The sequence below is a fragment of the Stegastes partitus genome, unplaced genomic scaffold (assembly GCF_000690725.1).
Source record: "Stegastes partitus isolate 25-593 unplaced genomic scaffold, Stegastes_partitus-1.0.2 Scaffold1288, whole genome shotgun sequence".
NCBI classification, from domain to species: Eukaryota; Metazoa; Chordata; class Actinopteri; family Pomacentridae; genus Stegastes; species Stegastes partitus.
Genome location: NW_007579019.1, coordinates 145,373 through 159,605, shown reverse-complemented (window position 1 = coordinate 159,605; position 14,233 = coordinate 145,373). Strand labels below are relative to the sequence as shown.

General features: G+C 40.0%; 1 protein-coding gene across 1 annotated transcript in view; it reads left to right on the top strand.

Annotated features, from left to right (window-relative positions):
* The window catches only part of LOC103369438 (RNA binding protein fox-1 homolog 3-like), a 75,126-nt gene that overhangs the window by 17,989 nt on the left and 42,904 nt on the right, over positions 1-14,233 (top strand). The window contains exon 2 of the mRNA XM_008298155.1: positions 2,738-2,884. Coding sequence (XP_008296377.1) covers positions 2,738-2,884 — 147 coding nt within the window. The remainder of the gene's footprint in view (positions 1-2,737; positions 2,885-14,233) is intronic.

The following is a 14,233-nucleotide window of genomic DNA, read 5'->3' as shown; positions in this document are numbered from 1 at the left end:
TAGATAGATAGATAGATAGATAGATAGATAGATAGATAGATAGATAGATAGATAGATAGATAGATAGATAGATAGATAGATATATAGATAGATAGATAGATAGATAGATAGATAGATAGATAGATAGATAGATAGATAGATAGATAGATAGATAGATAGATAGATAGATACTTTATTAATCCCCTTGGGGAAATTCAATACATGTGACCCCGAAATAATTCCAACCCCCCAAAAATGAGAAGGGAATTACAGGACAGCCAAACCTTACAAGACAATGGGAGGTCACACTGCACACAATGCACTGTCAAACTGGGTTGATTCCACGAATCTAAACCAAATTTAGAAAGTAAATTTACTTGAAACAAAGAATACCACACTGAACTTAAGGAAAAAATAATGTACAAAAAATAAATAAATAAAATAAAATAAGTAAATAAATGAATGAATGAATAAATAAATAAAACTTGGTCTTAGGCAGCTGTTGCTGCTGAGGCCAGAGATAAAGAGAGAGAGAGAGAGAAGTTCTTATAATAAGAACAAATGTACATCAGCAGATGCAGCACAAAACACTGATGCAAAGTTAGCATAAGATCAGATTGGGCTGTGCATCACAGTTCTCTTGTTTGATCTTTCTTATCAATCAATGTATACACAAGTGATTAATAAAATAAATGCATGAATGAACATTAAGTAGTTTGTATTTTCAGTGTGTGAGCAGTGAAGCAGTAAAGTGATCTAGCTTACATTTTAATTTTAGCTAGATTCCACAAAGCACTTTATAATGTTTTTTATTGCTGACACAGTCACACACAGTAACACCAGTGGTGTTCACCTGCCATCACAGGCAACTAAGGGGGCACTTTAGCACATGGTGGGTCCAGTGATGAAACCGCCAGCCTGGCAGTAAGTTGAAAACAAGCTGTAGAGCCACCCTTAAATCTGTTTATGAGTTGTAGTCAGAGGTATTGGTATACAGAGTTAAAATTTTTTGGACTAGTGGATGTTTGTCAGTGTATTGTAAGAGGGCTACAGAGATACATAGAAAAAAAAAATATAGCTAAACGGTAGAGGTATGTTTCTTTCTTATTAGGGAAACACTGCATGTACATATTCCAAACCATCAATCGTCATGAGAGCAAATACCTGCAGACTTGACAGGTAATCCAAATGTGCTGTCATACTAGTAGTGTTAGGCAGTGATGCATTAGTTAGTAACACATTAATGCTACAAGATTACATTTTCGATAATGAGTGCAATATAATTTGAAATTCTGTACATTCTTTACACTTACTAAAATCTAAAATGCTATGATGACATCTGAGCTCAGCTTGTTTAATGTTTTAATGGATGCTTGACATCACTTTGCTCTCTGTGCATTCTGACCTTACAAGTTCAGTTTGGCACAGGTGTTTAAGGGAGTGGTGTAGGATACAGAGGCATGGACAATTTGCTTACTCATAGTCCTTGCATACTAAATATGGCACTAGGAAGAGTTACATCTAAGCCATTGTAATGCATGAAGGAATTTTTTCCTTGGAAAAATTTACTTAGAATTACTATGATAGCTAGAGAGTAAGCAACACACTTGGATAGTGTTGTTCATAAGCCATGCCCTAAGGTAAACCTTTACAAGATGTGTCAGAAAAGTTCCAGGACTGGTGTCACAAAAGATATATTTCAAATCCGAACTACAAACTACAATTTTTCCTCTTCGAGGTAATCCCCCTGGAGTCTAACACACTTTTCCAGCCTTCTCTGCCACGCTGCCATGCACACATCATGTGGAGGATCCTGGAAGAATCCTTCCAGGATCCTCCACATGATGTCATCCATGTCTTCAAAACAGGTCCCCTTGATGACCCCCTTGAGCTTGGGGAAGAGGAATAATTCCCACGGAGCCAGGTCGGTGAGGAGGGAGGTTGCTCCAACACGGCGATTTTGTTCTCAGCCAGGAACTGTTGGATGCTCAGGGCATTGTGAGCAGGCGTGTTGTCATGGTGAAGCAGCCATGACTTGTCCTGCCACAACTCTCGCCTCTTCTCACTGAAAGAAGCAAACACCACAGGATCTCTTTGTAGATGTGCTGGTTGATCATTTGAAGGGGAAAACTTGTAGTTTGTAGCTTTGGTTTGAAATATATCTTTTGTGACACCAGTCCTGGAACTTTTCTGACACACTTTGTATTATTCCAGCACCTGAACTGTTGGTTACAATATGGTTAAGATTTGGCAAATTAATCACTTACTTAAGCTTAAGGTAAAAAGCTTCTGTGATGGGACACAAACTGCAGCCTCCTGCATGGAGGGCTAATTACTTCCTGCATTGATGCTGAATGTTTGCACTGAACATTAATCATGAGGTGTGGAACTTTCTAATCTGACACCAAAAGGTGATCTATGTGTTCTGAGTGGGCTGAGTCGAAACACTATCATTCACTTTGTTTTTCTGTGCTTTGCGCTCACTTTCAATCCAAAGACCTATAAAACAAAGAATCTGAACCACTCTCCTTGTTTCCTATCTCTCCTCATCTTTCACACACTTTTACAATTTCTGAATATTTCTCCATTTTGCCTGTTAGTTCTCATATTTAACAGGATCTGTTTGTTTTTATATCGCCACAGCCCCTTTAATGTGAGACATGAAACTGAATAACCTTGCCTCTCACCTGGATTGGTTTCTAATCCTTTTGTTGCACGATAATAACTAATCTGTGGCATACTGTGTATTTCCCTGCAGCAGGCAGAGGAGGTTGCACAGACGGAGGGCTCCCAACAGCTCCACATGCAGCCCAGCGATTCATCGGAGAAGCAACAGCCCAAGAGGTTACATGTCTCTAACATCCCTTTCCGTTTCCGGGACCCTGACCTCCGGCAAATGTTCGGGGTAAGATGGCACCTGCACGGCATGCACACGCACTTATACACACAACCACTGATACAACCAAACACATCTCTTGTATCTTCTGAGTCACTGTGCACTGCAGGGCAATAACAAATATCCTGGTGGAGTGTCATTCGTCTTACAGAATTGTACAACAACCCAGCTAATGTTAATACTTTTCAAGATTTGTAGCAAATACAGTCAAAAAAAAAACTACATCCATTATCCATCCATTATCCTCCTTAGGGTTGCAGGGAGGCTGGACTCTATTCCAGCTGATTTAAGGCAAAAGCAGAGTACATCACAGGGCCATGAGACAGAGAGACAGACAACTGTGTGCACTCACACTCATGGCAACTTTAGTATGCAATTAATGTAAGCATGTCTTTGGACGGAGGGAGGAAGCTGGAGAAAGTGATGAAAAGCTGCAGAGGCACAGGGAGAACATACTCCACATACAAACTGGACACAGAAAGGCCAAGGCCTGAAATCAGGCGAAAGTGCTGGCACTGCACCGCCCCTCAGAACATCAAGTACAAAAGCACTACCAGCACTATTTTTACTACTACAAATATTTCTGCAAGAAATGTAAAGGTAAAGTCAAAGTAAATCATAAATATGGGGTCAAAGATAAGTATGATTTAATACAGTGGGTTTTGCATTGAGTAAAGAATGTCGAGTTTGAATAGAATGAAATTGTCTCTTTGAACTTCATGAAAGCTTTTACATTGATAATCCCATTAACCCAAATTGGACAGAATTAATAATACTCCTTCATCTGAAGATGTTTGTTGTTAGCCATGCTCCACCTCTCTTCACTTTAAGATTAAGAACTAGAACTATTGGTTTACACAACTGGTGTAAGCAGCAAGTTAATTATTATTATTATTATTTTATTTTACCAGTTTTAGCTTTTACATCATGAGTTACAACTCTGTGTCTTTAAATACATGTTACATTAAGGCAAGTCAGTGCACCAAACTCTGTTACAGCTTACAAAGAAATAATGAATACACTTAAGTCCCTGTTAGCAGACCTGATTGTGGAATGTTTCCTGATTTTACCCACTGTACACGAGGCATTATTTGTGCTATGTCAGTTGAACAGCAGACTACAACAGGATTGTACACTCATTGTAGTTACTTGCTTTTCTGCTCTCATTCTTCCTATGAAGTTAAAAGTTTAGCAGCATTATCTATGGAAGTGATATCTGTTTTGTTTGAACCCCATGTAAACATAACAGTTCACTGTGTTCTTAGTAAGCCATTTGACTACAACATGAAATAGCGAGGAGTGCATGCCTCACAAATGCACCTCTGCACTTTTGATTACCAAAGAGAGCGCATATAAAGAGGAGGAGAGAAAGGGGACAGCTTGTTTCATGCAGTCTTTCCCAAATTGCACCAAAAAGACACCAAATAGATAGGAATTCAGGTTTTATGTGCCTGTGTGTGTGTATGTGTGTGCCTGTGTGTCTGTTTGTGTGTGAAGGAGATAGAGAGAGAGAGAGAGATTGACTAGATATACCTACCTACGTTTACACAGAAACATCCAGCGTTAACATTTAATATAACAGGAGGCTGGAGATTTACCCTCCTCCGACACCACCACCCACCTACCCATCCCTCCAATGGAAGTCTGCTCCTGTAGACACTTTGTTCCAGGAGGAGGGGAGCAGGCACACTCGCCTTCACCAGTCTCAGAGCTTTTGATGTGGGAAGAAGAAGAGGGGATGGAAGGGCTCGTCAGTGGAGACACAATTAATGGGATTTCTTAGCAAGGTTAAAAGGGAGTTTATCCTCATTAGGTTTACATAGGGTGACAGCTGCAGTTATGGGGGAATTTTGTGTGTGTGTGTGTGTGTGTGTGTGTGTGTGTGTGTGTGTGTGTATTTGTATTTGTGTAACTTAAGTGTGTGTATTCTTGATATTCTTGAAAAGGAGTGGGACTCGAAACTTTCTCCCAACTGTCTCCAGTCACTTAGTGAGATCTCCAAGGCACTGAGCACTGCACCGCAATTAACCAGTGACATCATCAGGTGGGATTGTGAGAAAGAAAGAAGCAGGAGGATGGTGAAGCAGAAGATGGGGATTGGAAGAGACAGACAATCTGGTAGCTCTCAATACAATCAGTGATGCTCCGAGGTTATCCAGTCTTGTTAAGAGCAAGACAGAAAGACTTAAAGCATTGAGCCTCAGAACAATGTGAGCCAGGAAACTTTTTTCCATCAAAACATTAACACATTTCTTCTTCAAGTAAGCTTAATTCAAGGTAAATGTGATATTTGCAGGGTTTTTTAATAACGCATATAAACAGGAAACAAACAAAATGAAACTGTCTTGTTTATTAAAAGTTGGCCTTATTTTAATACCTCGGTCCTTCAAATTATCACCTTTGACTTATTCAGGACCTTTTCAAATACAAAAAGTGTGTAAATTTTACATGACAGGCTCATGTCTGCATAAGGTGCAGAGTGAGTTTTACCTAAAAACAACATATTGATATGTTTTGAAATATTAATGTAAATATATGAACTTGAAAGTATGATCTGCATAATATTAAACAGAGAAAGAGATTTCGACATGGTTTAGTCTATAAAGAGAGGTTTTATTAAAATATTATTTAGTTGCCACAGATAATGCAATCAGTTTAATAAATCACAAAACAATGAATTAGCCATCGTCAAGTTTCTGATCAAATTCAAGTCATGTGAGATCAGTTTCGAAAAGGATTTTTTCCAGTGGACTTCATTTTACTGGTGTCACTGTTTTCCTAAAACTCCATGAACTCAGTGTGCACTACTTCACTTACAAATTCAAAAGGTGGAAAAAAATGTAAATAAATCCAGGGTGGCAATACACTTGAATTACAAGAATAGAGTATCTATCAGCTGTTGCAGAAAATACAAAATGACAAACTAATGCAGTCATAGTATACTTTCAAACAATTTTATGGGATCCAGTTGTAGCAAATGTAACCTCACACTGCTGCACCACATTTGTAGAAATGTAGCATAACTACACTTTATGAATGAAATATTGCAGTCATTTACAATCAGGGGCACCACCGAATATAACATTCATAAATTAAATACTAATATCTCAGACTGAATATTAGTAATTTATGAGATCTGCTTGTATTGATCAGTCTTATAATCAGAAGTTGTGAACTCTGATTTCATTGACGTCTAGTTCCCAAACAAAGAAATACACCGTAGAACCAAAGATAGTTACACAGAAAATGATATTAACTTCAAACAATTAGACAACAATGACGTGACAAACAACAGACAGTGAAGTAATGAATACAGGTAAACAAACTAATTAACAGTGATCATCACTGGGAGCAGTTCGTCAAGCTGTGATCAATTTAGAAATACTTTTGAGAAGCCAATTCTAAATTCTAAATTCACCCGTTTAGCAGAAGAAGAAAAAAACATTACTTGCATAGCCTTTGTAGGAGGGAGAGGGAGGCCACAGCAGCATGTGTCAGTGTGCAAATCTGATAGATGAGTTGGTTCAGGAGCGCAGAGACAGAATGGCACCTTTGTATATTTGTGTTGGAAAAGTGTAAAAAATTCATAGTCAAAAGTCATAGTTATAAAGAAAATGTTGGTGCTGTTGCATTGTAAAATTACATTAAACATCATCATGATGGAACAAAGAACCCTTAAAAAGAAAGCCAAAGTTACATAATTGAAAGAGCCCAAAATATGTAGTGAAAAGCCCAATAAAATAGTACAAAAGGTCTGAGTAAAACAATAGAGAAAGCCTGCATAAAAAGCCTACATTGCATTCCAGTGACTTTCTTTTATACAGGAAGTTTTGGAGCCAAATTCAAATCAGCATCTAGCCAATCATGGATGTCAAACAGCTGACAAACAGCCAGTCTACCACAGGGCTACACAGGGAGACAACCAAGCACATTCACACCTGTGGACAATTTAGGAGGAAGTCAGAGAACCCAGAGAGAATCCACGCTGCACAAGGAGAACATGCAAACTCCACACTGAAAGATTCCAGGCGTCCTAATCGGGATGCAAACCAGGGATCTTCTAGCTAGACAGTGCTAACCCCCGAGCCACTGTGCAGCCCCAAGTTTACTATAATTTACTAAATTTAAATATTACGTGATGACGAAGGGCCTCTGGATTCTCTATGTTGCTTTGGAATGTGCCTGGCAACAAACTGATGTTCTGCCTCATAGTACACTACACAGTTGGCAGGTGAGACGTTTTCAGCACATTTTCCTTCCTTTTGATTGACAAAAAAATGTTTTAAAAAAAGAAGACATCAGTTCTGTCTTTTCATTAAAATACAAACTATCAGTGTTAAAGTGTTGCTAGAAAAGTTCCCAAAGTGCTGTTATTGTCACTTCAGAATTGCAGTTGAGCAGTTTTGATCCATTGTGTTTGGTGGCTTTCTGCTCTGAGGATGTAAAAGGCTGTCAGGGCTCACACACACACACACACACACACACGCAGGAACCTGCAGCAGACTCACACACAGCTTCTTCTCTTTTCTCACGGTTAATGGGTCAGCGTCAAGGATAAATGGTTGTGGGCTGGGCAGTGGCATTGCAGTCCAGATTCCGTTTGGGCTCAGCCTCTGCCTCAATAGGCTCCAGTGGCTCGCCTCCATTCACTTAAAATGGGGCTTGTGAGCAACAGGCTCAATTATGGTTGTGCTAGTCTACCACCACAATGCAAAGAAAGGCAATAGCTGGGGCATTACAGCAAATGGAATTCTGAGTCATTTCAGCAAAATTTGTTATAGGAAAGTAATACAAGTGCAGTAAACAAAGGATAATAAAGAAGTTCAATCAGAGGTGATACAACCACAAGCAGGAGGTCTGCCTGTGTGAATTACACTATAATAAACGGTTATACTCCCTCAAACACATTTAGAAGCTCAGCTCAGGACACAGGAATAAAGTCTGATTGTTGTGTACGGCTGCAGCAAGGTGGAAAAAGTACGGCCTCGGAAAAGGATAAAACTGGGTTCATTACCCTAGCTTATTTGAGTTTAATTCATAATTAGAAAAACACATTTGGAGGGAAATTACTAGGCTCGGAAGAGCATTTTAATGGTAGAATGATAATTGACATTCACAGCACCACTTTACTGATTCAATTCTCTCATTTTCAAGATGTGTTTGAAATCTGTAATCTAGGAGTGCACCTCAAATAATTCCCTGGGACTGAAAACTTCCTCCGTACACTGCTCATTTACCTACACACCCAGGGTTATTTGGATTTCTTCATCACTCAAACAGTAGGGAAGCAATCCCAATCTGACCACATGTCAGCATCTGTGGGGTTTTCTCAGTCGTTTGTGAATTTCTTGTAATTATTTCTGATGCATTGAACCAAAATGTCTGCCAGTGGATCCTGCTGGGCTGCACTCAAAGAAGGACCCTGTTCATTTAGCCCCATACAGAGTGAAACTTGACAAGCTGATGCAGGACCACTGCCGTCCCCTGAGCCTCGGCTGTGTTTAATTAATAAGCAGGCACTTAGTGAGCCAGCCGCAAGAGGGTCCTTACTGTCACATTCCCAAAGGTAGGGGTCCTAAATGAGTCATTAGATACTCAGTTCACATGCACATGCACTCAGTGTGTCTCCCACACACACACACACACAGACACACACACACACACACACACACACGCACACAGTCTTATGGTCTACCTCAGCTGCATTTGTCTGAGTGTGTGTTTGCAGTGAGCACCAGGGGTTGGGTTTTGTGCTAATGGAGTTTTAATGACACCTGCCTAATCACCTGTTCTGAAGGCTTTCAGCATTCCAGGCAGCCCAGTGTTCCCAGCAAGGGAATTCTTTTTAATGTCTCCTGTTCATGGCTACACTCTCATTTGCCTCCCCAATTACTCCATAAGGCTCCTCTCTAACCAGCTCTTCCTCTGAGGAAGCAAGGTGTAATTATAATCTACAAATCTGCTAATTTTCATCAACATATCAGTGTAGCAATGGAGCCATTTGCACTGAGTGGGTAGTTAGAGAACCTGAGCTTTGCCATTGTTGTGTCCCACAGTGGCACCAGTGTGCTTGTGTTGATTAAGACAATTAAAGTGTTTAGAATAGAGAGGGACAGTAATAAGAGATACAGCTCTGCTTAGCGTTGGTGCATTGACTCATCACCTTTGAAATATTATATTGTTGGTGCTATTTCCACAGGAGAAGCAACAACTAGACAAACAACCATCAAAGTAAAACAGTGTAACACATTCCCCAAGCTCAAGAGCTTAACTTAGTGATGTGCTTAAATAAAATGCTCTTATGATTGCTGTTTTCCAGAGACCTTTTTTTTTTCTTTTTGAGTAAATAAGTACATTTATAAGCAGATGTAGTTTGCACATGGTGTGCTTAGTAACAGTTTTAATACAAAACTTGTGAAATGTTTGCTTGCATCTTGTTGTCCACCTAGCTTACTTGATACGGCTGTGCTTACAAGTTATTTTCCTGATGAAGATCAACACTGTAATGATCAGCAGAGGGGGGAAGCCCTTGTTCTTGTTAGCAAAGTGACTGAAAAGGATCCCGGTTGTTAACCTGCCACTGTGGCCCACTATGGTCCACTGTGTTTTAGTCATAAGTCAATGCAGTCGTCCGCCAGGAGATTTTACCGCACTTCATGCTTACAAATTTTATGTTGATTTATGTCAATTTCCTTTTCCAGCAGGACTTAGCACCTGCCCATACATCCCAAACTCCCACCAAATGGTTTGCTGACTATGATATTACTGTGCTTGATTGGCTAACCAACACACCTGCTCTGAATCCCATTGAACCCCATATGTGGTATTGTCAAGAGGAAGATAAGAAACACACCCAAAAATACAGAAGTGCTGAAGGCTGCTATCAAAGCAACCTGGGCTTCAAAAGCACCTTAGCAGTGCCACAAGCTGATTGCTTCCATGCTGCGTTGCTAAAGTGTACACTCCTGTGCAATATCATCTAAATATCAAATGATTCAAAATTGTATTGTATCTCAACAATACATTGCTACAAGTCATACTGCCACTACTTAGAGTGCCGTGGCCGTCCTCCTAAAAAGATGCCATGGACAGTGCAGTAGTTGGAGAACCTAGCTCTGAAAACAGCTAGGCAAGTGCTTCATACTTTGCACAGGGTTGGAAAGAGGAAATCAGTCTCTGGCAGTCAGAAGGACAGTGTATAACATCAGCCTCTATGAATGGTTCCAAGAGAAAAAACCTTGCAGCACAAAACTGCAAGATTAAACCTAAATAGCATGAATGAAGCTTGATCGATATTTGGAGCACATTCTTTGGTCAAATGAGACCACGATAAATTTGTGTCGGCCCTGTCGGCAGCAGAGAGAACAGTCTGTGGCTGGGGTGGGTGGGCACACTCACAATCAGGCCTGGCCTTGAACCTGCATCGTTTGTGGTAAATGTCCTGCAGGTTGGGGAGGGTGGTTCTGATGGTACGCTCAGCCAAGCGGACCACCCTCATCAGGGCCAAGAAGTCCTGCTGGGTGCTGCTGCCCATCCAGGTGGTGATAATCCCAGCCAAAACACTCTCAATGGTGCAGATGTAGAAGTTCCTGAGCACCTTGAGAGGGAGCTTAAAGTCCCTCAGGTGTTTGAGGAGGTAGAGACGCTGTCGAGCCTTCTTCACAAGCTTCACAAGCTCTCCACTCGCTCCTCCACTGTCCTGCTGATCCTGAGTGATTGGTATACCCTCTGCTGCTTCTTGCTGTAGTCCACAATCAGCTCTTTGGTCTTGCTGATGTTCAGAAGGAGGCTGTTGTCTCTGCACCAGTCCTCCAGGTGGGTGATCTCCATCAAATAGTCCTCCTCGTTGTTGTTGGAGATCAGACCCACCACTGCTGTGTCGTCAGCAAACTTTATGATGGTGTTAGAGTCTGATGTGGACAGGCAGTCATTGGTGTACAGTGAGTACAGCAGTGGGCTCAGCACATAGCCCTGGGGGGCACCGATGTTCAGGGTGCGTGAGGGGGTCTGCTGGTCAAAAAGCTGTAGACCCACCTGCACAGGGAGGAGGTGAGTCTGAGGTCCTGCGGCTGAGTGACCAGTCTGGAGGGGATGATGGTGTTGACCGCTGAACTGAAGTCCATGAACAGCATTCGGACATAATTCCCTTTCCTAGTGTCCTAGTTTGATTTTATTATCTTGAATTGTCCAAGTTCCGTGAGATTGTTAGTCTTGTGAATGTATTGTAGGTAGTTTAGCTTTGTTGAACAAAAACTAGTGGAGCAGATTTCCAAGTTCAGCATAAACCTGCAGGACTTCAAGCATAAGGCAAACGAGTTTGGTAGAGTCCTGTAGTTTAGTTCAGCATTGATGTTCTATAGGGTGATGGATGTTCAGTCAAGGTTTGAAAGATGAAAGGAGAAGAAGAGTTTATCATACTTTTTACCACAGACAAAAAAACAACTTTATATCACCACATTGTAGGACGAATACTGCCTCAACAATGTTTTTTTTTTTTGTTTTTTTTTTTAAACAATTCAAAGGGAAGCAAAATCAGTTTCTGTGCAAAGGTTTTTGCCGCAGTGTAGTGATGAGACCTTAATGATGTTTAAGTGTACATAAGTGCCAAATAACTATATTTAGGTTTATTTTTCTTGAATTACATATTAGAATTAGACATATGCATCATAAAGAGAACTAAAAAAAAAAAAGTAACAGATCTTTAACAGCACATTGTACAGAATCTGCATAACAATACAGAATATCTGCATAAATTACAGTACTGAACTGTTTGCTATTAACCAGATAGAGAGCAGGCCCCAGAAATGATCCTTGTAGAACACCTTTTGTTATTTTCAACTTTGGTAGACTGAAGTCTTTTAGAAAGTTAATTCTGAAATCATCTCCAAGCAGTTTAATTCAATGTAATCTGACATTGTGTCGAATAAGAAGGCAATAATCGAAAACTTTTGAGATGTTAATTAAATTAGCAATGCTTCCCTCTTCATATCAGAAACAATGTCATCAACAACTATTTTAACAGAGACAGTGCCTCTTCCTTCTATTTGCACCTTCTGCTCTAATAGATCAAAAATCGATTATTTGCATGCAACTGCATCTTATTTAGTTGTTTGTTTGCTTGCACTGCTTTAAACCATTACCTTTTTGTACATGTTCAGCAATGCACAATTTTGAGAAGTGCAGCATCAACTACATTTCTGTCTTTATAGTTTTCAATAACACAAACAAGCTATCCTTCCAGCAATAACTTCCATCACTATTTTCATCGATTGCACTTGAAGATATTGTGTGCGTGTGTGTGTGTGTGTGTGTGTGTTTGTGTGTGTGTGTGTGTGTGTGTGTGTTGAACGCATAGACTGTATAAAAGATGGACGTAGATTGTCAGATAATACATAGGCTTACATTTGACATGTGCAGGTGAAGAATTAGTGGCACAGCAAATTTGAAAACTGCCTTTTTTGTTAGCTTTTGCATGGGTATCTCTGGGATGGAAACTTGGAGGGTTAGCAGGGGACAGTGTTATGCAGTTCTCCACTACTGGTAGGTAGCACAAGGCCGAATGTCACCAGTGGGTCTGTCTTTCTCTCCCTCTTGGATCTGATGTGGAAAAACGACTCTCTACTGGAGCCCAGAGATGTCTTGCTCAGGACAAGTCAAATCTGGAACAATAAGTAATTTACGAGTCAGTAAAAGTGTTTGATAATATACATTTTTTCATTAACTTACATATTCGTAGAGTACTGTTGTCATAAAGTACACACAAACACAACCACAAACTCTAAATGCAGCCTGTCACAGGGAGGAGGAGACACAAGAAAAACAGAGGCAGCTGGACTAAATAGCTTGTCCAGCAAGTTGTGGATGGTTTCGCTGGAGATGGGAGACCCAGACAGATGAATACAATGAGAGACCAATAAGAAAGGGGCAGGCAGAGAAAGTGTGCACTGATCTTTGCTGTCTGCATCTACATGCACACATAACCAGAAAAAAAATAAATAAATGGAAACGATGCAAGCTGTTGAAAATCTTTTATTATTCAGTTTTGATTTTCAATTGCCAATCCTAAATTAAGCATCATGTGCTTTATTAAATTTCAATAACTAATATTTGTTGAGTTTTGTTTCCCCTTTTTCAGTTTTTTCTTGGACTTTGATCCAGTGTGTTCATATATTATGATTAAACACAACATTCATGTGCAATATGAATGCAAATCATGTGTATGATCTGACATGCATTTTGCTGGTGGACTTTCTTCATCTTCGGGGATGGAGCTGGTGCTGTGACCTTGCCTTTGCTCTGCTGCCTTCACCATGTTTATTTATTTATTGAAATAAACTACTTGATTCAAGGTCTAGTTATGGGGAGCACAAGGCTGAGCATTACCATACTACATGGCAAGGTTAGTGCTGCTTTAGTTCACATAACCATGAGTTCATCCCAGCTGCTCCAACAGCGCAAGCTCAAACTGAGCTTCCATTGATTGTGTTTTTAAGAGGGATCTTTATTCATGACGAAGCTGAAAATAGTTTGTTTTCTCTTCTCTAAAACTAAAAAAAAATCCTTACTGCTTAAACAACAAAAACTAAAAAGAAAATCTAAAAGCTCGGGTAATGAAATGATCTTAGCAGCTCCTTAGACTTACTTAAGAACTAAAATCTAAGTGTTATAGTGGAAACAGAAGATGAAAAAGAGGAAGAAAAGAATAAACAAGAAGAAATGTCCCTTTATGATTAGATATTTTATATTGTTTCACTTTTGATAAGCTCATAAATGTTGTTTGAAATAGTCGTGAAGCAATATTAATGTCTTCTATGTGATCTTAACAATGCAAAAATAATCTTGACGAATGAAATCTGTGTGTGTGTGTGTGTGTATGTGTGTGTGTATGTGCCCAAATAGCTCTGTACATGTTGTGTATTATTGAGTATCCATGCTCCAACGCTGTCACTGCTTCAACAGTAACAGGCAGTGATACTGACACTAACTGCAACTAACACTGTGGCACGAACAACCCCTCATACATATAATACACCTTAGTGTGCCAAGCAGTGCAATTGTAACAAGATTACACAGCACAATTTAAGCCAACTCTCCTCGCAGCTTGCCAGTAAGGCATTTTACTGCGCCCCAGTAGACAATACCTCCAGAGCCAGAGCAACAAACAGAGAATAGGTTTCAGTGTCCCTTAATTCTTTGACCTGTAGTTCAAAATATCTTTTATCCCTTTAAACTGTAGTCCCCATGTCTAAAGCCCCTTTCAGATATGCACCACATTCCATTAATCTGATGGCAAATCAGCATCATATCTAAATGTGCACCTTGGTCTCATTTCCTTAACAATGGCACCAGACATCCCAC